Below are 25,903 nucleotides of genomic sequence, written 5' to 3' on the forward strand. Positions count from 1 at the left end.
AAAGCAGTCGACAAGCTGTTATACTATTTTCGACACTAATTGAACTTCTCAGTCGACACTGGGGCGCCTCTGGGTGGCGCTGCTGGGTTGTTTTTGCGCCGGTGAGGTGGGATGTGTGCGGGCCGGGCCGGGCGGCTTGCCATCTGGGTTAACGCCGTGATCAGTCGCTGTGTTGGCTCCAGTCTCCCAGCACTCCAATTGTAACTGGATGAAGGTTTAACTCGAAGGGTATTGTTTGAGCTGCTGCGGCGGAATAAGACCACAAGACCACAAGACATCACCAACTACAACAAACAAACCAACAAAAAACAGGATGTAATGTGAACAAACCGCAGAGCAGGATGTCAAGAAGAACAAAAGAGACTTGTTGTTGTTATTCGACTCTCAGCGGACTGAACTAACCAGTGGCTAAACCGGCTAACGTTAGCTGAGTTAACGCTAGCTACATTACGGGTACACTTAACGATCTTAAACAACGGATTTTTTAAAACCAAAATTTAAATGGACCATGGTACTCAGGGGGTGTTCACGGCTAGTATTGTAGCAGGAACCCCGCTAGCGACCCAACTCTCTATTAACTTGACAGATTAACAAGCTAACTAGCTTGGCTAAGCTTCTGGTCGCCGGTGTAACAGCTAACTACTAGTTTAGTAGTTAGCGAACAGTGGTGTTTGAAACAGCCAAATGCTAAATAACGTAATATAGTGTGTGTAGCTTTTAAATTGTGTATCGATTTCGATATCAGTGAGTAATTAAATATTTTTGATTGGCACAGTCAAAATAACACTTCAACTTTACCAGGTATGTGAAACGCAAGCTAGCTTCTGATGCTACTGAGCAATAATGTTTGTTTTCTTTGCTTTCATCCCGGATACAGACAGGCTTTATGAAGTGGACTCCCCTGCCTGTTTACAGTTTCAAGCATCCTTGCTTGTTTGTCCGCTGAGCGCATCTCATTGACGTTTACTCGCCATGGCAGCAGTGGTTAGCTACTCTCCACCATGGTGGGTGAACCTGCTACACAGATTGCCCCATTTCAACCTCAAGTTCGAGCAAACTAGCAGTGATTTCCAACCAGAGGACTGGACATATCAACAGGTAAAATCACCTCTCTGACTCATTTTCTTCGTGTCAGGTGACTCTAGAAGTTGGGGTTCCCAGGCAGCCAACACATACCCACAGATATGTTTTTAACTAAATTTTTTAACTAATAGTTTGTCACAGTATCAGTTTGATTTCAGTGTCCACCTTTAGGAGGATATGATGGTGATGGTGTAGATGAATAAAATCAGTGACAGATGATCTTTTTCCACCTGTTCTCCTTCTTCACCTTTTGATCCATGTCACCATCTGTGTGTAGCTGTTAAATCCGTGTCTTGACCTTTTCCAGACACTGGCCAGCTGGCATTGTATAGTCTGAGCCAAGCCACCTAAGTTGGCCTAAGCAACCTCAAATATTATTTTCTTTAACATCAAGTCATTACCAGTGTTCGTTATACCACAGAGGAGCATTTTGACTCTGAAGTGCCTTTGCAATAAAACCCCTTATTATTCTCAGATTAAAGAGGTTAAACTGGTATCAAGGGTCCAGCAGGTGACTGCACAGCATGGTGAACAGCTAAGACTGGGGGAGGGGTGATCAGCATGACATTTGTTCAAATGTTTAATGTTAAAGAGAATCTATTTTAGGTAAAGTGATATTTGGTTTTATTATAGCAGTGGTAGTTTTTAGCACTTACTTGTTTATCCTGATGCAGTTTGTTTCTGTTGACTATGGACTGGTGTGCAGGTTATGCCTCTCAGTAGAGAAATTGTGCATACATTGTGCTTTAAAACTCAGGAAAACTGAATAGTGTCAGATGGCTCAGCATTAACTTCAGATTACATTGCATTCTTTTTGGTTTTAGGTTCAACAAAGAAATCCCTTACCATCTGTGAAAGCTGGGTAATACTTAAATTCTGTGGAAACAGCTGATTTGACAGTTCAATTAACTTAATACCTTCTCTGGTAAGATAGGAAGTTTTTTGTTTGTTATGAGTGTAGTAAAGAGCTAAATATCCCAGTGTTATTTGATTATAAAACCAGTATCTTTAGTTCATTTATTAATGGACTTTGTTTATGTCGTTCCCTTTTGAAAATGCGTCATTACCAAATCTTCTATGGTGTTGTGGTTCTTTGAAGTGCTCTGAGAGACAGGGTAATGAGTGTGTGGCATGCCAGTTTCAGACAGTACTGGCGGAGGGAATGACAATAGATAGAGGGGTAGTTTAACAGAAGTGAAAACTGCCAGACATGGGTGAATCTTTAGTGTGAACAAGTTACAAAATAACAATGCTTCCCTTTTACCATGGAAGTGTGACTCAGAAAATCAAGAAGTGAACCACTGTTTGTGAGAAATGGGAGCCCACGTTCTAGAAATTTTTGTCAGCTGTGTTCATGTATGGTGATATGCTGATGCTTGTACAGACATTCATGTTTGAAAAAGAAAGTAATTCAAAAGTGTACAGTATTTTCTTCACCTGCTCCATGATTTAGTGAGAATTAAATCAGAAAAAATTAGCATTTTAAAGGAATGTATTGTTTTCCTGAGGTGGCACTGGGGTCCATTTGCTGGGGAAAAAGACAACTTTTTACCACCTCACTGTTTCTGTCACTGGATCTCTCTGAGGTATGATTTGGAGCCTTTTCCTGGTGGAAAATAGGACGGGTTCATTGACTGGATAATGGCTGCAGCTGTGCTTGTGTGATGTCCAGCATGAACAGTGAGAAGTTGAGCATGAACAACACCAGTGTTAAAATGAGAGTATTCAGAGGAAGCCGGATGGACTGGATTAAACTATAATGTACATTTTATTAAAACGCGCACAGCTAATTCAGCTGTTAAAGCACATTATCTCACTCCCTTCACACATTCATCTTGACAAGAGCAACATAAAAGTGGTCATCATTAAGCTAGCTTGCTAAACCATAATTATTAACCGTACTGTGATGACAGGCTGTTAACTATGCAGTGCTCTCAGTCAGGCTTCAGGGGAAGTCTTGACATGTCCAGATGGCTGAGCTGTCAGGGATGCTCAGTATTGGTCTACGTCACCATGATGCACAGGTCATATGGAAGTGATGCATCGAACGTGACATGCAGTAGCAGTATAGCTTCTTACTCCTGGATTGCTGTTGCACTCGGTGAACCCTGGTTTGGTTGAACTATGCAAAGCAACATGTGGTAGCTGAATCTGTCAGTCGCATTTGTGTCTGATAAGCCAGTCCGTCTTGCTTGTATCACACTCAATACTAAACTGGCCAGACTTTATGCTTGTGAGCCTGCAATTGTTCACTGATAAGATTGAGTTCCCACACTGGCACGAACAGTTCGACAACCACTGCATCAGGGTGTGTCTGTCTCTGTGATGGATCATTGAGAAAACTAAACAAATGCAAGCAAAACTGGATTTTTCTCAAAACAAAAGTGGCAGGATGGAAATCTGCGCCAGTCCCGAACCCTCAAGAGTATACAGTGAACACAGAGGCCCTCTGTGTGACCTACATAGGATGTGCTGCTGTGTCTTCAGAGGTGTAACTATCACTGTATATTGCTGTAGTGCCTGCTTTGAAATTCTGCCAGTGAAGAGTGATGATGTAAATGGTAAAATCTAGCGAATAATAGCAGCCTTTTCTTTTAGAGTTGTTCAGGGAGTATTTATCTCTCTCCATTTCTTTCACATCAGCATTTTGTAATTCTCTCTCTCACTTAACAGAACCCTTTCATTGTGGCTTTTTTCAGTTGTCTCTAGGACATCAAGTCCACAATTAGCTCTGTATTCCTTGGGCTTAAATGAACAGGCTGTTCAGTACCTCATGAAAATTAAAAGCTGCCTTCTCATTTGTTTTTGTTTTTTCTTTTTTAAGTCAGAGAGAAAGATGAGATCTTATTTTATTGACGTTTTCTCCTAATTATGGTGTGTGTTCCAGGGTACTTGTAAACAAATCTTACCTTCAGTTTTTAATTTAGGACAATGGGTAAGACAACTGTAAGCCCCTTTGCTGCACAGAGTTTGTTATTAAAGCTTGTGATGGACACAAATCAACAAAAATTCACATAGAGAAGAAGAGAATGTATGTAAGGAGTATTTGCAGCTCAGTTCCTCAGGCATACTGTGTGATGTTTCTCCGTGGGAAACTTTGGAAGGCAATTATCCCCACTGTTATTGACATGAAAGTGGTGTCAGCGGTGAACTTTCCATAACCACCTCCTTCTGTCCATCAGTCCATCCTGTTATTGGGAGGTGTGGCGCTCGCCTGTCTGGCCCTGGACCTCCTATTTCTGCTCTTCTACTCCATCTGGCTGTGCTGCCGGCGAACCAAAAATGTGGAGCAGCCCAACGCTGACTGCTGCTGCACGGCCTGGTGTGTCATCATAGCAACACTTGTCTGCAGGTGAGTATAAACACAGGATCACAGTGGTCAGGAGTCAGTGTATTTGAATCCCCAAGCACAGTTACTTACTATATATTGTTCATTTAACACAGGGTCCTGATTCCTTTTATCCTGAAACTGAAAAGTTATTTCAGAATATCGGCAGACAGATTGTTGCGCCTTTGAGAGAATCTGTATTTGAACTCTGATATTTTGAGTGTCTGGGTTTGACAGCCTTCATACATATACATAGGCGTGGCACGAGTGGAGAGTTAGACAGAATGAACTGTAGGTAACCTGCCATGTTCTGCTGCATATGTATTGCAACAAAGCAAAGAAAGCAACCAGTTTTCAGGAGTAAATCTTCTAAAGATGCATACTGTCTGCATTTTCTGCCAGTGGCGTTCCCCAGTTGTATTGTTGATGGTAGATACTTTGCATTCACACAAACACAAAGACACGGGAAGAGGCAGGACGTCAGCCTGACAATCTTAGCTGAATATTTGAATCATGTGGTCAGCGCTGAAACCAGAGAGGCAGGAACCAGCCTGAAACAGCCTGCCTCTCTGTATCTTCAGGACACAAAAACCAGACAACAGTAGGTTTGAAATTGTCTTCAGTCTCCTCAGTATTTTCACATGAAATTGCCAAATCAGAAGAATTGGCTTGCAAAGTTGGAAAATGACCAGGTTTCACCACACAAAATTGTCCCAACTCAAATTAAATCACATTTCAGTAAAACAACTTGTTATCAGAGACCCAGACAACTTACATTTTTCCCTAAACTGAGCTTTTAAAGCGGAACTAACACCCAGACTACAGCCTTAAATTTGTATTGCAAATATTAACAAGTAAGTTTAAACAATCTCATAATTTTTAAAGAAAATGCTGCATACTCATGTACTTTGGGTTGTTGCAGTCACAAAAACACTCCTGCTGGGACTGTACATTAATACTGAGGGAATGTAGCCTATATTTGCATGTTTATAATTGCTATATACATTGGCTTCAATATTATGATTTGTTATTTTTTTTATCTTTGAAGGCGACTGTGAGAACTGTACCATCTGGACATGCTTTCTATCTTCGAACTCCGTTAGTTTCCTGTTTTCCTCCTTCTGTTGATGGGCCACTGGAGAGCCATCACGGTCGATTCAGCGTAGCACAAAGAGCTTGGGGACCTGATGAGTACAAGAACTGCATCATAATCACTGTATCAGTGTGTGCTTGTGGCCACGCACAAACGTTTTAGTGAAAGCAAGTAAAACCAAGTTGGAGGCATTTCTGCGCTTTGTTCTGTTTTGCTTTTGTTCTTTGACAGGGGAGTCCACGCTTTGGCATCATCGCACAAAACGCTGCGCCTCTTTTTAAAGATATATCTCAGTGTTGTTTTGTACAATAAAGAATGAGCAGCACAGTTTCCACAGGTGCACATCGCAGCAGGGAGGCTGGTTTTTATTTTTTGCTGTGACGCTGCTCCTGTTCACCCTCTTTCACACTACAGAGTGTGAGAGGAAGAGATTAGCAGCCCTCCAGGAAGAGGAAAGCCCGTTGGTGGCAGGCTGAACGCTGTTAGACTGGGCTTGGAGTGATTCGCTTATTATCATCCCACTTTATAAAATGCACTCTGGCATTGGATGGGAGTTAGCAAAAAAAGACCAACAGCTGCAACACAGGAAGAGATATCTTTAAATATATTTTTTTCTCACTAAAATAGAACACACAGCAATCTTGAATAGCTTCTACTCTCTGCCACATATCAAAAGAAAAGATTGCTAATTGCATGCATAAATTGGTGGAATATTTTTTAACATTGTGAAAATATTTTTCCTCTGGATGTACCTATAGAAACTGTTGCCTGTGCAGTTGCCAGAACTGTTTTTCTGAAACCTGAGGCCTGTCTGTGCAAATGAGAGCTGATCTCCTGCCTCAGTACGGCCTTTGTCAGCCCTAGTGTGGGGTTTGGGGCATAGCTGGTCCATTCCTCTGTGTTTCCATGGTTCTGTATGGAGTCTTTCTGCTGGAAGCTGAAAGGAGCCTGTTGACCGGGGTCTGCGCCGACAGGGTTAATGTAGAGTTCACACGCCTCTCCCACTGCCCGCTCTCTTCTCTGTCTCCTCTCTGTGTCTTTTTTAGCTAATCCCTCCTCCTCACCACCCTGTCTCCCCTCCCTTCCTTTTGTCTCCCCTCAGCGCTGGCATTGCTGTCGGTTTCTATGGGAACGGCGAGACTTGTGATGGAGTGAATCGGCTGACGTATTCCCTGCGCCATGCAAACCGTACAATCACGGGAGTGCAGAAGCTGGTAAGACTGAGAGCACAAATTATACCAGTATATTTAATAATTCATCACCCATCTGCCAGGAGCAGTGCTGGTTTCATCTACCCGTAGAGCTGTTGTAGTGAATCTGCTTTTCCTCTCTGAGCTCAATCATGACTTTGTTTGTCAATGGGGTGATTCTAGGTATATGACAGTACATCCTCACTGAACCAGACAGTAGACGACAATCTGCAACAGCTTGAGGGCCAGTATGCACAGCATGCGGACTACCTGTCCATCATCCAAAAGCTGCAGGGCCAGCTGGACGAGCTGCTCAGGCAGATGGTGGAGATTCCCTTCTGGGACAGCACCAACATCTCCCTGGAGGAGCTGGCCGTCACGATTGAGCTGTATGACTGGTACAGGTACGTCTGTAACGGTGGAGTCCAAGAATCATTCAATCAAACAAAGAGCACCATACAGAACAATACAACAAAAACTCCTGTCTGATGCAGCACAGTGAGGAGTGGCAGCAGCAGCAGCAGTGGCAGCAGCAGCAGTGGCAGCAGCAGCAGCAGCAGCAGCAGTGTTGATTAACATAAACATAAAACAACAGACCATGATTCATGTGCTACACATCTTAGTGTTAAACTTTCTATGCAGACACACACTCCTTCAGTAATTTACATCCCTGCGAAGACTCGACTCTCTCGGAGTTCAAATATTGTTGAAAGGTTCAAAGTTAGTCTGTCTTTTCCCTGGTGAGACAGCGTTGTCCGACAACACTCTGTTGGATATCTGTCTGTAACAAAATATCTGAGTGAATCCAAAGTAGGAGGAAGATGTGAGCACAGGCAGCTGACTTACCAAGAATTTTAAACTTGCCTTGACTTTCCCAGTTTGTTAGAAGATATTGAAGACAGTGTTGTGGCAGTCCCTCTGGGATGTACTGAGTTTGCCTAAAATGATAAATATGCAAGTGGCTCATTGTTTTACAGACAGCCATTAATTCAAAGCAGAATTGACATGAGATACACTCTATGAATGCAAATTCACTTAAATTGCCCAATTTCACACAGCAAAAACGATTTTGTGGAATCCTTTGAACTGGGTTAGAAGAAATCATTAGGATTGCTTTTAAAATGGAGCTCTGCTGACCGTTGGTTTGCTGTGCTGCTCTCAGCCATTTGTTGTTAATGGCATTTGTCTTCACAGGTGGCTGGGCTACATAAGCCTGCTACTGTTCGATGTCCTCATCTGCCTTCTGGTGCTGTTCGGCCTCATTCGCAATTCCAAGGGAACACTTATAGGGTGAGTCTCATCATGGCCACAAGAACACTTAAGGGAAAACGATTCTGCCCTGGGAAATTACTTAAGGTCTTGTCACAGAGTGAACGGCAATTACTGTACATGAAGCCCCCGACTCATCAGAGCCACCTTGTCAGTACAGTTTAATCAGGATGGATTCATGCCTTCTATAAAATATCAGCACAGTCACAGTTAATTTAATCTTCAGTATTTTGATGATTACTAATGACACTTTGACACTTTTTTTTAGGACGCAATACAGTAATTTCATTAACATTAACCTATATCAGTATTTAGCTGCATTTAACTTAAATAAGTCATGTAGTCACTTGTGTGATTGGCCGACACAGCTCCTATCCTTTCCTCCTCTCCTGTTCTTCCTTTAGATGAACAATTATTTTCATTAACGATTAAATCAGAAAAAAGTCCATCACAGTTTCCCAAAGCCCAACTCTTCAAATGTCTTCTTTTGTCCAACCAACAGCAAAAAGATTTTTGGTTTATAAATATAAAAGACATAAGGAAACCAGAAAATATTCACATCCTACAACCTGGCGCCACAACACTTTGGCTTTTTTTTTTTTTGTTGTTGTTGAAATGTCTTCAATTCATCACATCACTATTAATTAATCAACTAATTGTTGCAGCTTTACATGTATATCATTGTAGATGTACATATAATAATAATAATAATAATAACAATAATAATAATAATAATAATGATACATTTTATTTATGAGTGCCTCTCAAGACACCCAAGGACACTTTACAAATCGAGTGAGACAAAATAAGACATTCTTAAACAAGATAAAGACAACTTATTAAGGCATTTACACTTAACACCTCCTCTTGGTCTCCCCAGGGTGTGCTTGTTCGGTGTAGTGGCTCTGGTTATCAGCTGGGTCTCCCTGGGGCTGGAGTTGGCCATCTCCACGGTGAGTGTCTCCATCATAGCATGATCCTGTTTTCCCAGGTAGAGCTGCACAGTTCATTGCGTATAATTGGATAACACGATTTTTGTGTGCACAGCCAATGACTACAGAATTTGGCCTTGGATTTTGTTTCACTTAATCGGTTGAAGAGTTTAAATATTTATAAAAAGTGTGTGCTGAAATACACTGGGTGATCTTAAAAATAGAAACACTTGTATGATGCTTTTCAGTGCAGTATCCCTTCACTGAAACTAAAGTGGGCAATAAATACTACCTTAAATGAAATATGCTTTTGTTGAAACTACTACATTTGTGGTGATTTGTGCAGAAATTGTTGTATCAGGCTGTGCTGCAAAGTACAGGGGGTACATGTTCCTGGTTAGTCAGCATTTTCCAAAAATCCTCTAGTCTAATGATGGTGATTAAGACCTGTGATCACAAGCAAAAACAACTGGGATTAGCTCTGTAGCCATAATATAGCAGCCATTGTTCTCAGAGAGCCAAGGCAACTAATTTGGGTGCTACATGGAGGAGAAAAAACTACTTAAATCAACAGCAGCATGAATCCACAATGTTTGCATATTGTTTTTTTTTATGACTTGATTCAAAGACACATTTTTACGTTTATTCTCCAGGAGGATCGAAAATGTTGACGCATGTGAATATTTATGTAATTTAAAGATTCATGTGGAGGATTTCCTCCCCTGCAGATGAATCAGACTTCACACCTAAATGTGCTTAATTTAGTGCAAATGCTCTCAGCTGAGACACAGTCAGCCTGTGGTGTTGCAAGTGTTTTTAAAGCTGTGATCAATTACTCGCATGTTACATCAAAGATGACGGTGCATCCACTGTCGCGTCTGTGACACTGTTTCACTTCATTGCTGTTAACATCAAGCAAAACTGTGACTGTAACTGTGTCTTTGTTTTTTCTAGACCTCCAGTGATTTCTGTGTTGCTCCTGACACGTATGTCACAAAAGTGGCAGCCCAGTATGGAGTCATCAATCAAGGTATGAATCACATATACTAAGTATTATTCATGTGCATGTTGTAAAGATATGGCTTTGTGTTCACTCAGTCAGCTCTTTAAAATCAGGAATATTAGTCATCTACAATTGCAGAGGAGAGGTTATTGTGCTGCAGTGAGATGACATTGTTCTAAAGAGCGAGGGCTTGGTTTTGTTCATGGCCCATAAAAGGCTTCTAAATTTACTGGCACATCTGCAGCCGGGTCAAGACGGCAATGGGCTGCCTTTTTAAACAGTACAGAAGTCTCTCTGTCGCGTCTCATTTCAGTAATTGCTCAATCTGTCCCATGATGGGATGCGTGTAAGAGGAAAAATGGTGCCTTGGGTTTGTGTGTGTGTGTGTGTGTGTGTGTGTGTGTGTGTGTGTGTGTGTGTGTGTGTGTGTGTGTGTGTGTGTGTGTGTGTGTGTGTGTGTGTGTGTGTGTGTGTGTGTGTGTGTGTGTGTGTGTGTGTGTGTGTGTGTGTAGCAGAGTGTATGAGGGAGATAAGGATGGTGGAGGGGAGGATCAGAGACAATATATTTCCTGCATCCCTCTTCAGTTGTTGGAGAAGCCAAATGAGAAGATGGTGCTCACTCTGTGCTGCTCCGTGTCCTTTTTCAGCAGCAGCTTCTGCCAAAATATGGAGATTTTTCTGAATACACAATTCAAGCCTTTGGGCAGAAGTCAGGGCATCAGCTGTAAATCTTGCACTGTATGGTTGATCCGAGAGCACCAACTTATTCTATGCACTGGACTGTATTATTCTGCTGCTATGAAGCTGCCCGGGGGCAGATTCATGCAGTATGGGGGTTTTCAGTTCTATTTTTTCCCCTGAAACACGTGTTAACTATTAAGCAGTTCAAATAAATCTCTATTTGTTTCAACGAATGAATTACATTTTGAATAAAAATATAATTATATACTTATTTTTACCCACAAATGTCAGCCTTGGAAAGATAACTTCTTATTTAGTTCTTGTATATTTTTCCTTTCATTGCCTGTCTGAAATTGCAGCAGACAAACCTCTTGATAGCACAAAGTGTGTTATTACTACACTGGATTTATTGCTTTCCTCCCCTGGATGGCTGTTATATTTTCTTGAATATTTTCAACAACCCTCACTGTTATTTTTCATTCCTCTGTTTCTTCTCATTCTGTAATAAGACACACGGGTTTGATCCAGTCAGAGAGTGCGAGTTCATCTTTCGTGTTTCATTGGTATTCAGCTGGTTTTGTTTGTGAAATACTTACACAAAAAACATACACAAAAAATGCAGCAAACATGAGCTGCATCAAAAATTATGCAGATTTTTTTTTATTTAATCAAAATATGCAATCCTGAATAACTTGAGCATTTATTCAGAGGCCAGTCTCTCTCTGTAGAACATTTGCTTGTTCAGTTTGGTTGATAATATGGCAGCCAGCAGTTCCTCATGCCTAGAAAACCTATGATAACAAAATACTCAGAGAGCATTTTATGTGAAGCTCCGGGGCCCGGAACCAGATTTGTTTTGACTCCCTAACCCTGCCAAAAATTTTAACCTGCTGGGATAATGCGCTGCCAAATCTCTGTCCAATAAGCAAGCTCCCATGTGACCCAAGCCATGGCTCACTGATAATCAATCTGATCGTAAAACAGAACAATACCCCTGTCTTGTCCACTGCATTGTTTTATTTTGTTTGTTGGTTTCATCATCACTGAGTCGTGAGCAGAACAAAGTCTTCACTTTCTGCTACATAGAACGGTGGCAAAAAAAAAAAAAGAAATAGAACTGACACCAAGTGGCACAAAAACTAAAATGAGGCATCAGTTTTTCCATCCATTACCAAAAGTCAGACTACAGGAAATCTGCTCTTCCTGACATTTGCATGTGTGGGTGTATGGATGAGAGCTGGATCGGCAGAAGCTTGCTTTATATGTACTTTTTTTTTGCACCGGAAATTCTCCTCTCATGCTCAGCTGTGTGGGAAAGAAACTCCTGACACGGCAGTACGTGCGGACGTCACTTGCACCATGTGTTAGGTCGGTGGTGGTGTTCTCACAGCTTGTATCTGTGGACATTGCTATCGCTTTTTAGTCAGATGCTCCCGTCTCATCGACTCCTACTCACTGATGTGTTTTAGAAGAAATAATTGAAGTGGGTAGCAATAGCATGTGAAAGTCCAAAACCTTGCTTTGGTTTATGGTGTACTTGTGAGGAGCGTACAAGTTTGGTCATGTCGTAATTTAACAATATCTCCAGAGATGTAACTGCTCTTTGTGGAGTTTTGCTCTGCGCAGTAAGGAGGGTTGCACCTAAGCCTCTCACTGGCTGTGTGTTTTGTTGTTGCTGAAGTTTTGCTGCATCAAGGGAAAAAGACATTAATTCATTCATACTATTACAGCACATGTGAACTTTTATTCTCTTGGAACATTTCATCTCAGAGCTCAGGATTAGCTCAGCGGGTGCACAGTTACAGCAGCAATCAAGCTCTAACGGCGCAGCAGGGAACATGACTAGACAGATGTAGAAAATAAAATAAAATTTCTTTTGGCCCCTTTGCTAGAACAAAAGAGTAGTAGCTGAAGCAGTGTACAGCGAACAGTGTAGTGTTAAATAAGAGATACCAGAATTAATAGACCCGACTCTGTTTTCTTAAAGTGGCTATAATCGCAGAGCTTTACATTACTTTACAACTTACAGAGCTTTATAGTGAGTTTCAGCGCATTGTTTATCTGTGCAGCCACAAGCATACTGTTTTGGTTCACGCTCACTGCTCTCATAGTGTTGGTATGACCTTCAGCAGGCAGCTGTTTTCAGAGTAAAAAGGTATAAAAACCCTCTGTACACTATTCTACTGCTCAGTTCCAAACAGCAGACAGACACCGTTAGCGACTAGCTGGTGAACACAGTGAATCATTTAGCAGCTAAAGAACCAGATATTTCCTTGAGGAGTTGGTAGAGATCAAAAACAGAGCTAAATGAAAGTGAATATTGGACTTAGACTTGCCATTTGGGCAGTAGTGCACCTCTAAATGAATAGTAGTTGCTGGATGTTTGCATCAGCAACTGCTTGTTAACAAGTTCACCACAAGTTGTATTCACAAGTTACAGTGAGCAGGTACGACTAAAAATAATAGAATGGACCTCAAATAAAATAAATAAAAGCCTTTGATTGCAGCATGAAGCTCCACGGCTGCACTGTGCTAATTCTGGTTCATAAACACCAACACTACTTAGCCCTGACCTGTCCCCCTCCTCAGCTTTTCAAAGTAGTCAAGTCAAGCGTCTGAATTTCAGACAGCACCAGCTCCGCTTCAGACACAACAACCATGTAGTTGAGACTAACAACTAACAAAACAAGCTTTACATTGCCTGAGCTTGGCTGTTGATTGGGTGTGTTTTTTTTTTTTTTTTAATGGACATACAACTGAAACTATTAGCCCATTAATCACTAAGTCAACCAACGGAAAACTATCGACTTTTTTTATGCAAGCATGAATTAGTTGTTTGAATCATTTAAGGATTTTCTGCTTTCTGGGATAAGTGTAATTTCTTTTGGGTTTGGACGATTGTTCGGACTAAACAAGTAATTTGAAGATGCTGGGCTTTATATAGACAATACAATTAATCAAGAAATGACTGTGCAGATTATTTGGTAATGAAGATAATTGTTGTGTAGATGTGAGTTTGTATAGATATGCTAAAAGTATCTGTTGTGTTCTTCCTGTCCTTTTTACTCACAGAAATCCTGCGGTACTACCTGAGTTGCAGTGTGGAACAAACCAACCCCTTCCAGCAGGTTTGTTGCATACATTACCAACGTTTTTTTCTGCTTGTTGGATTTTGAACATGTTAAATCAAACCAGTTTTCTCTTTTAAAGTTACTAGACTGTGTCTGTCTAATGGCTTGCAAATCAATATGACACTTACAATACTCAAATCTGAGTAGACACAATATCGTAGACACATCTACTGCATGATGTATGACCTTGTTACTGGTAAGAATTCAAGTGGGCACAATGAGTCATTCCCATTGCCTCAAAGGACATTTTCCCATGCAGTAGTACAATACTTTCCATTCTGCCTGCAGGAAAAGTGATGCAGAGCAACTTTTCCTGTGTGTCTGTGCTGATAGCATGTGCCTACTTCAAAGTATGTGTTAGGCGGTAGTGATGTTGTATGAAAGGAGAATGTCGCTTTTACTGGGAAATCCATAGTTTGCTTTAATGGACTACCTACATTTTCTCTTTCAAGCTGCATGAATAAATCAAAACTTTTGAGTGCTGCTGAAGTCCAGGCATCTATTGTTAGTACAACTGTATAGAAAAATAAGCTATATATCAAGTCTTTCAACTCGCATCTATAAACTGTCTGCAATGCTTTCACTAGACGTCTAATTGACTACAAATGGGAGACATCAGCTGAAGGTTCTCGGCAATGATTAAAAATGAAAATACTGTTGAGATGTTCTGTGCCGCTACAGTATTCATGCTTTATTTCAGAAGCTTTCCGGGAGCCACAAAGCATTAGTGGAGATGCAGGATGATGTGTCCGAACTGCTCCGCTCTGCCACCAGAGAGTATAAACAAACCAAGGTAACCCCCCCACCCCAATCAATACACTCTTTACTAGAAATGGCACATTACAGGGTGTCTGATACCCCCTCCCCTCCCCAGGCCACAAGCTGTCCTGTCCTGTACTATTGTACCATTTGTGATGACAGAATATCCCAATGAATGGGACCAAACGACTGAGCTGCAGAGAAGTGAAGCGCACCTGTCCACATAAAGATCTGCTGACAGCCCACCTGGGACGTGCATTATGTCCATTTAGCCGCATTAGGCTTTCACTGGCCCTTGTCAATACAACACTGTGGCATTGTCCACCGCTGGTTCTTACACCGTGTTGACAGACACACAAATGAGAGCTGACATTGGGAATAGAGAGAGGGGCATATTTCACTTCACATACCCACACGGACAAATGTGCTGAGGTTGTGGAAACGTTTCTATCAGGTAAATCGGACGTATTTTGTGCTGAAGCTGTGATGAGAACAGGAGGAAGACGGGAGACAGTGTATCAGATGAGGAAATCTGCTTTTTCAGCTGGAGCTTCTGTGTCCTGTTGCGTATTGATGAAAGACACATCCCTGATAAATGTGTGTAGAATTGATAATCACCTGATAGTTCACCTGCTTCCTTTTTGCAGCCACGTTGCCTTGTTCTTGACTGTTTAAACCGACAGGTTAAACTGGCAGACAGGAAACTGCTATTTAACTGTAGTTGGGTTTTTTTTCCAATGTCATTGTCATGGATGGTTAAAGCATCCAAGTATGTGAAAGTTGGATTTCAAGTTAAGCCTTTTTCCAACAGTGTTTTTTTTTTTTTTCTTCCCCTCATTCATTTCCAGGGAAGTTTGGAGGAGATCCAGGGGATACTGAACACCACAGAGATCAGCCTACATCAGCTCACTGCGCTGGTGGACTGTCGCAGCCTGCACATGGTGAGCAGGGAGGAGAAGACTTACAAGAGAAGACTGTAGGGTCCCTCTATGTCTGATTATGTCTGATGAAAAAAGGGCCTGGGGATTGATTTGTTGTGACACCTTTGCAGTGCAGCTTAGTTGCATTACAAAATAACCCCTCTTTTGTGCTTGTGCAGCTGACTACACCTGTCACCACAGATAACACTTGCCTTCCTGTATGCAAGTTCTAGTCCAATTGATGCTGGCAATGTACCATTTATGAAGCTGGGCTGAATGATGAGTACTTGGCTGTCGCTGTGCTTGGGAAGATTTTTCCCTCAGTGGTTTCCAAGTTCCAAGTGCACATGTGCAAGTGGAGCTCTTTCTTCTTGCTCTCTCCACTGCCCCTTTATCATGCCAAATCTTATTATTTCAAAAATTAGACTACCTTCAGTGGAATACCAAATGTGTTTCTGCTGTGCAGTGCATACAGAATGAAGATTTTCAGCCATGATAATGTGGAGCGTAGTGCTTCTCTCCAAACCTAGGTGAAACTGCATTGTCTTCCTTGTAGTTTGCCAACTGTGAGCTCATTGGTTTGACCTAGTTTAAATGAGAACTCGCAGCGGATGCATTTTAAAGACCTTTGAATCCACATGTCGAAATTTAGAAACAGCAACTCTAGCTTTTTACTACCTCTTCGTGTTTGTTTTGCTCTCTCCTTCTTATGTTTGTCAAAATTCTTTAGATGTTCTAATAAAGATGCTGATCTGTTCATACGTGCAACAGTAAAAATCTGTGCCTCCTCTTGTTTCAGGACTACGTCCAGGCCATGACAGGTCTGTGTTACGATGGACTGGAAGGCCTCATCTACCTTGTGCTCTTCTCCTTCGTCACTGCTCTCATGTTCAGCTCGATTGTTTGCAGCGTGCCTCACACCTGGCGGGGCAAGAGGTACGACATCCAGTGAAGGAGTACAGTATACTCCCTTCGACTCACAACCACGTAGGAGGCTGCATAAAAGCTTTTAAGATGACTTTGTGTACGGGACTGTGTATACAGTGAGAAATAATTCAAGAGGATAAGCCTATCAATTAATTATGGTTTTAGAGCAGTTCTTTGAACCCTTTTGTTTTTACATGGCATGGGAATGAAGTAGACAAAGTAATTCAGAAAAGAAACCTCCACACAGATAGGGGAACATGAATATTTTTGTGTAAGGCTTCTGTTTGTTTGCTGTTCAAAGACTGGCTGTGTTTACCACTGGGACAAGTCCAGAAGGCTCCAGCTGCTTCCTCAAATAGATTATTTCCCGTTATCCCCGCTAATTGTGCCGGGTTGGCCTAAATCTATCACAACCACCGCCTGAGCTGGTGTCGTTTGCAGCAGCAGAGGGGTGAAATCAGGATGATTTCTTCGTCCTATCAGCACCAGATAAGGTTTGCAGGATGGCTATGAGGACAGTGGTTTCCCAGGCGCAGCCGTCAGCTCAGCTGCACCACATAATTAACTGATCCCTTCTTGCCATGGGGCGGGGGGGGGGGGGGGGGGGGGGGGGGGGTGCATGCATGTTGATCAGTTTGATCTCAGCTGGAGCTTCCTGTTATAAAGCAAAGGCTTACACGCTACCAGTCTGTTTCTCTCAGTGGTTGCTGCTAAGCTTGTTCTGTTATACTGTCGTAATGAAACGAATTCCTTTTACCCCATCTGGAATTACGGCTTGAAGTGACGAGTTATTTATGTTTTATATTTAACTTTGGGATTTCTATGGTTTTATTAGTATTATTGATTCATTAATGACTTTGCCACTTTTTCCTGATATGAATATTTAATTGAAAATGTGTTGTAAGCTGCACTAAACTATGACCTCATGGATTAGATATGCAGGAAATGGTGTGTGCCTGCCATGAACACTAGAGGGAGACAGGCTCCATCGTTGTTCTGTCCATTATTGGTTTCAGACACACACTATTGAGCCTCATTGTTTGAAAACAAGTGGAATCACATCATTTCTGCAAATGCATTTATTGTGCTGATGCAAAATTAGGACTTCTTATTTTCAGGTAGGAACAGAACCAATTATTCTAGTCTATTTTTACAGTCTTTGCTCAGGCCCATTAAGGTCAGCGGAAAACTGCTTCTTCTTTGCTTCAGCAGAGGATTCATCCTGTTTTCTCTCCCTCAGGCGGTGATGAAACTGAATCAAAACGTGACTGAGAATAAAAGCAAAACGGGACCACGTGGCATTTTTATGCTCCTTTGTCATCATCACACAGTTAGGACAGGGGGTCCCTCTGGTGGTGGTGGTGGTGTTACAGTGTTGTGTTGTGTTTTACAGTAACGAGGAGGACAGTGAGGACGAGTCTCTGAGCCATGGAGGAAGGCAAAACCACGATAACCTGTACCGAGTCCACATGCCCAGCCTGTACAGCTGTGGCAGCAGCTACGGCAGCGAGACCTCCATCCCTGCTGCCGCCCACACCGTCAGCAACGCACCTGTCACAGAGTACATGTAAGTCACCACTGCTTCACACTACTGTGGATTTGAGTAGAACGCAGCATTAAGTGAAAGGCAGAAGTGGCAGTTAATTTATTTTCACAACACAGACTGTGTTCCCGGCAGAGAGGCTGATATTAGATACTTCATGTACTCACAAGTCAGATCATACGTCCCCTGAGAGAAGCTCAGTTCTCTTATAGAAAGTCCTGGCCAGCAGATGCAGCTGTTGCTCTCCAGTTGTGATGCCTGTGAAACCCAAAGCTCTCTGCCTCATGAGTGAAGTCCACTGTTAGGGAAAGTGAAGGGGGGGGGGGGGGTCCCCCAGTTTCTGGCTCTGTGTTGGTATGCTGAAAGCTGACTTGGAGAGTTTCATATTATACAGTATATTGTTTCACATCTGGAAAGCAGTGTGTAGGGATTTACACTGTACTTGTGTCCTTGTTGTGTTTGATCTCACTGTGTTGAATTCAACAGGGCTCAGAACGCCAACTTCCAGAACTCTCGCTGTGAAAACACGCCTCTGATCGGACGAGAGTCTCCTCCCCCCTCGGTAAGTGTCGCATTCCCTGTAAAAATGTGAGCGCTGTGGGAGCACCTCTGGGTCATTGAGCAGCCTCTTTGCGAGGGACTGATTGTCTGCCCTTTTTTGATGAACAAAATATTCCAGGAACTATGGAACCAGATGAACTAAACTCAGGAACTAAACTTAAAACTTTCCTGTTTGCATTTCCACCGCATCCAAAGAACAAAAGATTAGGCAAATTAAAAGCCGACAGCATCATCAAGTAAATCTTTGTCTTTACTGTTTTGCGACTCAGTTGTTGGAGATGGGAGACTTAAAAACTGCAGAGCATCTGTCTCCACGGTCGACGATCAACTGAATGTTTGATGGTTGTTTCTTGGTTGTGTCATTTCTACTTTATAACAACCGCCATCAAACTATCATCAAATTGTTTTTCTTTTTCTTTTCTTTTTTCTGAGTCAGGAAGTCGACAGCAAAGCTTAGTTTTGTTTTAACATGAGCAAACATCAAGGAATATCCAGAAGTTAGAAGCTGCAGCAGCCACAGAGTCTGCAGCAAACAGTGAGCCTGAATAGCTCCACTAGAAAGTGCTACCCTTGGACTTGGAACAATCGTACAGGAATTCAATTCTGGTTGTTCCAGTTGAAACACAGGTTTAGTTCCTAAGTTCCTCTAAAGGTTCTCGGTTCTCTGGGAAAGTTCCAGTAGTGGAAAACTTTAACAACGTAGAACTTGCTCCCGTACTGTGTATTACTGCACCTTCATAAGAAAAGCATCCATATTAACCCATCAGCCACAGACACATCAACGTATAAACATGAATCAACATGGTTATTTTAACTGATTTACCACTATTATAGTATAACAGAACACAAGTTTTAATTTGGCATTTGGGTAACCAATATATAGAGAGATCCTTCATCATAATAAAAAACATAGTTTGACTTTTGAATCTCTCAGCGCCGACGGCTGACACTACACTTGACCTTTTTTATGGAAGGAGGTAAAATGAAAAGGAATTCTCCTACAAGGACCAAAATAATGATGGAATAATGAAATAATACATTTCTTACATGACAGTGTTCTCTGTCTTTTTCTGTCAATCTGCACTTTGTCCATCACTCATACTCATCTGGATGTTGTTGATGTTTTAATCAAACCTGGCGAAGTTTGTATAGACAAACAGCATGACGCACACATATATAGGTAACAGGCTCTCTCCCAAGAAAAATAAAAGAACTCAGTATCACGTCTGTTTATGTATTTGAAGAGTGTTTCCAGCATCCTCTGATTGATCCTCTGATTTCCTGGTTGCTGTTTGTCTTTATGAACTTTGTCTGAGGGCTGAAATGTCATCCAGTAAGTGATTTCAAGTGATGAACCCTGTGCGGGATTCTGTAGTTTTTCCAGTTTTTGATCCTTTGCAACTGTCACTGACACTTGATGATGTGCAAGAACCTTTTTTTGACAAGTTTGACACAGTTTGCAGATGTTGAAAACAATGTAAGAGTATGTATTAAAGAGCCCACCTCAGTTATACCCTCCTGCCCCCCACCACCTGGCCTAAACCTCTACCAGACATCCTGCCCTCCCTGGTGTCTGTGTGTCTGCTTGGACCTAGACGCTGCTCTGTGTTACTTCTCTATACTCTCTTCTTGTCGTTTTTTGTTGTTTTTCTGCGAATCCATACAGTTGTATTTGACTGCCGCGGACAGTAACAGCGGTCACTGCTGGCAGTTAAAGCCTTCGGAGAGTTCAAGATCGTTTTGGTAACCTCGTCTGCTATGCTAACAGGTACAAAAAATGCCCGCCTCTTCCACCTGCTGGCCTGTTCCTCCTCTGTACCACCACCTCCCAAACTCCCAGCTTTATTTACCCTCTATTAAGGTCCCACCAGGGCTGCTGGAGCCCCTCCCTTCCCCCCACACCCTCTCTGTCCTGACTCTTGTCCCACCTGGTGTCTCACCTGATGTTTGTTTCCTGTGGCCCCGGGCTGCATGATCCCCTACACCCCCTGCACCACAGATGCACTGGGAGGAACATGTGAGGTCGTAACTCTGCCCTGAGGCTCACTGTGATCTGAGTCAATGACGAGTCATCGTCAGATTATGAAGCCGTTAAACCGTTTCAATGATCATGTGGAGCTGCTTTGTCTTGTTTCTTGGGTTTGAAAATGAACTCATAAATATGACGCACTTGCATTTTAAAATAGTTTAGGATTGGGTTATTGAGTGTGTGATAGGGAGAATTTTTTTATTTTTTTTTATTTTTACTATATAGGTGGAAATGGTGCATAATAACAATATTGTTTCAGATTAGCTCAGTTGTGCTGAGTTTTGTATTCCCTCAAAATCAAGTCAGTAAAATTAACCTTAAAAATACACATATTTCTAAATTCAGTGTATGAATAAACATCCAGTAGTCTGCTTAGAAAAAAAAGAACTTAGTTATCTGCACATTAATGGGTAGATTACGTACTCCAGTGTAGATAAATGGTGCCAGTTTGCCAAAATGTAAACAACTATAGGCTAAAACAACGGAGCTCGATTTGTAGCCCACAGCTGACTGACTGACTCCAATGCAACATGATACTGTCTGTTTACATTCCTCAAAGCATTACTAGAACTGTAGTTCCAAACTTAGATAAGGATGATGTCAAAATAAAAGTAAAACAAAGAATAATAATAGGAGTTTAAAAAAGTATCGATAGTGCAACACATAAAAATATGCTCTGTTACAATCAATTTAAAATTACGGCGGGGGGGGGGGGCTCTGATGTCTGGATTTTATCCGAGGGGAAGCTCATAGTGTCAAAACCCCTGTTCTTTACACAAATAAAAACAAATAAACAAAAAAGAGTTAGCATGTTGTTCAGGTAAATCAAAACATCTCCTCCTTCGACGCTCAAGGTAAGTCATGTTGTTCAGTTGAGCCCATATTCTCAGCATCCTCCACAGGTTGTCCAAATGGCTCTGAGGGGTGATCACAACACAAGAACATATATCACAGCTGAAAAAGTCAACATCGTGTCTCCACATGAGTTTGAAATGCAGCCTTTTTGTTCTTGTGTCGCCTGTATATTAAAAAAAAAAAATTGCATGGGTGCATCCTACATGTATATGAATGCCCGGCCCTGTCGATGTGCACGAAGGTTAAGAGCAAAACGTGAAATCATTTCAACTAGAATTGGTGTGTATTTATTCAGCTCCTTGTGCTCTGATGTCTCTGTCCTCTTAAGCTGTGGCTGTGATGTTGTTTCTGTGTCTGAATCGTTTAAGTTCCCTTTAGTTTCCAGAGCAGTGGAGTTCATAGTTTGAAAGGTAACCTGTGTAGGATTTTCTCTGATCTGTTGAATGAATTGTGATCGTGGTGCTTTGTTCTGATTGTGCAATCTGTATATATTCAACTGCAGCTTTTGATGTTTTATTTACCAAAAGGTTTTTTTTTTTTTCTTACTCAACAAAGCACTGAGCCTGTGAATCTGTTCGCTGTTCCAACAGATACATTTTTCAAAAGCTTCAAAAATATTATCTTTTAGTTTCAGTTCAAATCCTACATGGATTTTGTGTTGTATGCTGTGAAAGACAGGAGTGATTTTACTCTTTACGTGCTCACACTTTCAACTATAAAGAGTGAAACCATGATTTACGTTTTCTTCTTTGTGTCACTTTCTGTTTCTCTTCCACAGTACACCTCCAGCATGCGGGCAAAGTACCTGGCCAACAGCCGACCAGATCCTAACACCCCTCCGGCGCACTAGACAACACTGGACTCGTCCTGTCTGCAGCACTGACGTCTCTAAAGTCACATTCAATCACTCCTCCGGTCATTCCTCACAAACGTTTTTTCCCACTCAGTCGCTCCGCCTCCTGCTTCCCCCACCACCACCAGTAACTGTCTCACTCGACTTAAAATGGGAAAACAAACGTGCTTGTGCTGGTTGGTTGAAGCAAAACTTGACGACATCCATTAAATCCCATCTCTTGACTCTCACACAGATACTTTTTCTCCAGTTTCAACAATCTTTGGCTGGTGCTTGGAGTTTACCTGCAACTCTGATGTGATGGAGCCTGGACTGTCTCTTACACTCCAATTTCAATTTTTTTTTTTTTCTTTACACATGAACGCACCGTGACGCTGTACGCTGTCACATCTAACAAGGCATTGCAGTGTTGAGGACTCTGGAAGTGCTCATAGATTAACACTGATTACTACTGGTTGTTGTTTTTTTTTTTTGTACTGTACTGTACCACAACCTCTCTCATTGCCTTACACATAAATGCAGGAGGAATCAACTGTTTTCTTTCCCACCTGAGGAGTAGATATCATTTCTCACATCACACGTTTCAACATAGATCAAACCATCGTGATATAAATTCACTTCACAGTGCAGCATCTCAGTTGCTCAGGTTTTCTTTCTGCTCATGGAACTTAAAAAATGCAAATCTGATATTTGCATTATTCTCCTGTTAATGTTGGCATAATGTGCATCACATGTGCACATTTGCTTGTTTGTGCATTTTGTCTTAAATTTGACATCTGGGACCAGTTTTCCTGCGGTATTGCACGTTGTACCGGTCTGAAATTGAAATCTTTCTGTCACCTCGGGACACTTTTATTTCCTGTGGCATTTTTTTTTAATACATTATGAGCCACTTTTCCACAGCAGTGACTGTAACTTGTGAAGCTGTGAACTTGATGCTCTCAGAGGATTTGATAAGGACAAAGATGATGAAAAAAAAAAAAGAAGAATTTGACGAAGAAAGAGAAGTTTTTATACTACTGGAAGCAGAACCTTTTTTTTTTTTTTTTTTTTTTTAAACCGACCTTTGAAGACGACGGTGAAGCGCTGGAATACAGAGAAGTGTGTGATGTCTCCTGCAACATTACTCCAGACTTTTTAAGATAATTTGCGGTGCCCTCAATTCACCAGACTGCTTGTAATTCTCTTCATGTTTCAGCTAAGTTGTAAAGCTTCGTCTCCCTTAACAGAACTGGGAATTGTACACACTCATATCCTCGAGTCTGTCCGGCAACGATCTCCTCGACCAAACGCGGCAGTTTAGAGTCAGAAATGCCACTCACTGATTATCCCAACAGGAATTTTAATGCACGTTCATGTGGAAAATATGCATATCACGGTTTCTCTGAGAGTTTCCCCAGAGATACCTGATGCATTGGCAATGCAGTGTCTCACAAATGTGTTTTAGCATTTATAACAACGGTAGATAAGGGTGAGTGGATGCTGTGAAGGGATTGTGATAACTCTGCTCTCTGTATAAACTGGAAATTGTTCCTGTTGAAGCATGACCATCCTTCAAATGTGGAATGAGATGTTTGTACTTCTGCTGCTTGCTTCTCTTCGATGTGCTTTGTGACCAGTACAAGAAGTGATTTTTGTTTTTCTTGTTTTTTTTTTGAGACTGTGCCAATAAGTCAAGCACAACTCTTTTACTATCTGAATATCTTTTTAAATGTCTTTACGTTCAAGCCTGTTTGTTAAGCTGACAGCTCCTGGCTGCCTCTGCAATCAGCCTGACTTTTCAAAACATTTATGCTCTCTTAAGACGTTATTACACTGATGCAATCTTCTTCCTGTTTTTCGTAGTGGTCATATTCTCTTTGTTGTTTGTTATGCTGAGCTATTGTACAGATTATAAACATTTACAAAATGAAGAAAAGGAAAAAAAAAATTCTGAAATTGACGTTTCATTTTTAATTTCTTAAAAAGCTTATTTCACATTTTAAAACATTTTTATATTTGATTTGCTCGTAGATTTTTTTTTTTTTTTTTTTTTTTTTTAAATTTCGTTTTAGAATTTGTAGCAAACACAAAGTGTTGCTTCATTAATGTGAATATGATAAATAGATTTCAATTTTTGTTTCTGGAAAAAAAAATCACTGTAGATTTAATCTGTTTTTTTTTATTTTGTACATCATTTTTGCAATCTCTAAAATGTGTACATGTAAAACCTGTGGTTATATGGAGCTTGAATGCTGTGTTTTAAAATTAAACAACCCTTAACTGTAGTGCATCTGCTCATTGGATTTGTGTGTGTTATAGAGAAGCTGATGTGTCCTCACAGCCCGACCAGGAACGGACACTAGGTAGCAGCAAAACTTCACTCTTGTCAGCCCCATTTCCTACAGAGGTAGTTGTCGGTTTTTCTTTTTTTTTTTTTTTTTTTAACATACTTCTGTTCTGAAAACAGCTCTTTATGAGTGAAGCAATACAAAATTATTATAGTCAATATTTGTAATATTGTACAATTATACACAAGAACGGTTTTGCGCCATGCTAACACATGGTCATTTATTTCTATTAAGGTTTTACAGAAGTATGTGAAATATATTTTATTGCTGCACACAGGATTTGAATTTGGCTTTATTATTAATGTTTCCCATATTTTTTTTCCAGTAAGCAGTTATATCAATTACTTGTTTTTTAATTGGTCGTTCCAGCCAGCCAGTCATCCAATTCTTTTCTGCTGCTTATCCAGGTCATGTTTAAAGATGATGATCAATGATATTATTGGGAATTATTGTTATATACAGCTAGGATGTATTGATAAATATTGTGATATAAATGTTAATAAATTGTAGGCCTTACACCCCCACTGGTTGAAACTGATATATATCATACTTTGCCTTTTGCCTGTATGACCTTGAAAAGAAGTATGAAATTGAATTCTACTAGTATTAGAAATGTAACTTGAACCCTGCAGGAAGACTGAGTGTAAGGCAGGTACCACATGAGAGACAGAACCGTTAACCATTTAAAACCATTATATTGTTCATGAAACAGATGACTTTTTCTGATGGCTGTTAAACAGCAGAAAGGTTAACAGGAAGTTTACCAAGAATGGTCTTAAAGTGGCTATAAAAGGTAACAATGTAGAAACGACAGCGTGAAAACAATGTGACAATGTGAAAGAGGTTGTTCGTAGTGAAGAACATACTGAGAGTTGCTGCATGAATCTACAGCTCCCCTCGGCCTTACAGAGCTTTATAGTGAGTTTCAGCTTAAAGATAAAAAAGATTTAAAGATTTTAAAAAGTTACATATGAACCTTTCTCTGATCTCTGATGTTCTTTTGTGCAGAATATGCATGATTTCTGGAGGAAGTCACCGTGGTATTTCTCCCTAGAGATTCCACACGTGTTGGTATTTACTCGTGTTGCAGTGCAGGGACAGGCCACAGGCCTGCATGCAGACCAGTGTGAGCGGAGCAGAAAGGCAGTTTTGTGTTTCTGACCTCTCTGGGTTGACAGCAGGCGGGAGGTCAGTGTCAGCACCGGGCCACCAGTCTGGTTTTGTCAACTTCCTTCATACCGCCAGCCAGCTGCTGTCGCCCCAAACACTGACTTCTCATGTGGAAGACTGGGGGCTGGGATGGGATATAAAAGACACAGAGGGTATGTATCTTCACATATTTGGACCGGGCTATTCTTTTTTCATTATTTGGCCTCAAAGTTTTTCACTGAACTTTTCTTATTTATTCATAATGAG

General features: G+C 41.2%; 1 protein-coding gene across 2 annotated transcripts; it reads left to right on the forward strand.

The window, feature by feature from the left end:
- Positions 1-148: 148 nt before the first annotated feature.
- ttyh3a (tweety family member 3a) lies at positions 149-24,424 on the forward strand. Of its 2 annotated transcripts, XM_056401695.1 has the most exons (16): positions 149-453; positions 878-1,098; positions 4,266-4,435; positions 6,607-6,718; positions 6,878-7,098; positions 7,889-7,984; positions 8,844-8,916; positions 9,850-9,925; positions 13,652-13,707; positions 14,411-14,503; positions 15,318-15,410; positions 16,189-16,325; positions 17,710-17,883; positions 18,346-18,421; positions 20,087-20,188; positions 22,083-24,424. In XM_056401695.1, the coding sequence occupies exons 2-15, from the start codon at positions 973-975 to the stop codon at positions 20,165-20,167; spliced, it is 1,584 nt and encodes a 527-aa protein (XP_056257670.1). In that variant the 5' UTR covers positions 149-453; positions 878-972; the 3' UTR covers positions 20,168-20,188; positions 22,083-24,424. The 2 variants fall into 2 exon arrangements, with proteins under 2 accessions (XP_056257670.1, XP_056257671.1); XM_056401696.1 differs by lacking the exon at positions 20,087-20,188 and having other exon boundaries at positions 153-453.
- Positions 24,425-25,903: the final 1,479 nt, after the last annotated feature.

The sequence above is a fragment of the Seriola aureovittata genome, chromosome 17, assembly GCF_021018895.1.
Source record: "Seriola aureovittata isolate HTS-2021-v1 ecotype China chromosome 17, ASM2101889v1, whole genome shotgun sequence".
NCBI classification, from domain to species: domain Eukaryota; kingdom Metazoa; phylum Chordata; class Actinopteri; order Carangiformes; family Carangidae; genus Seriola; species Seriola aureovittata.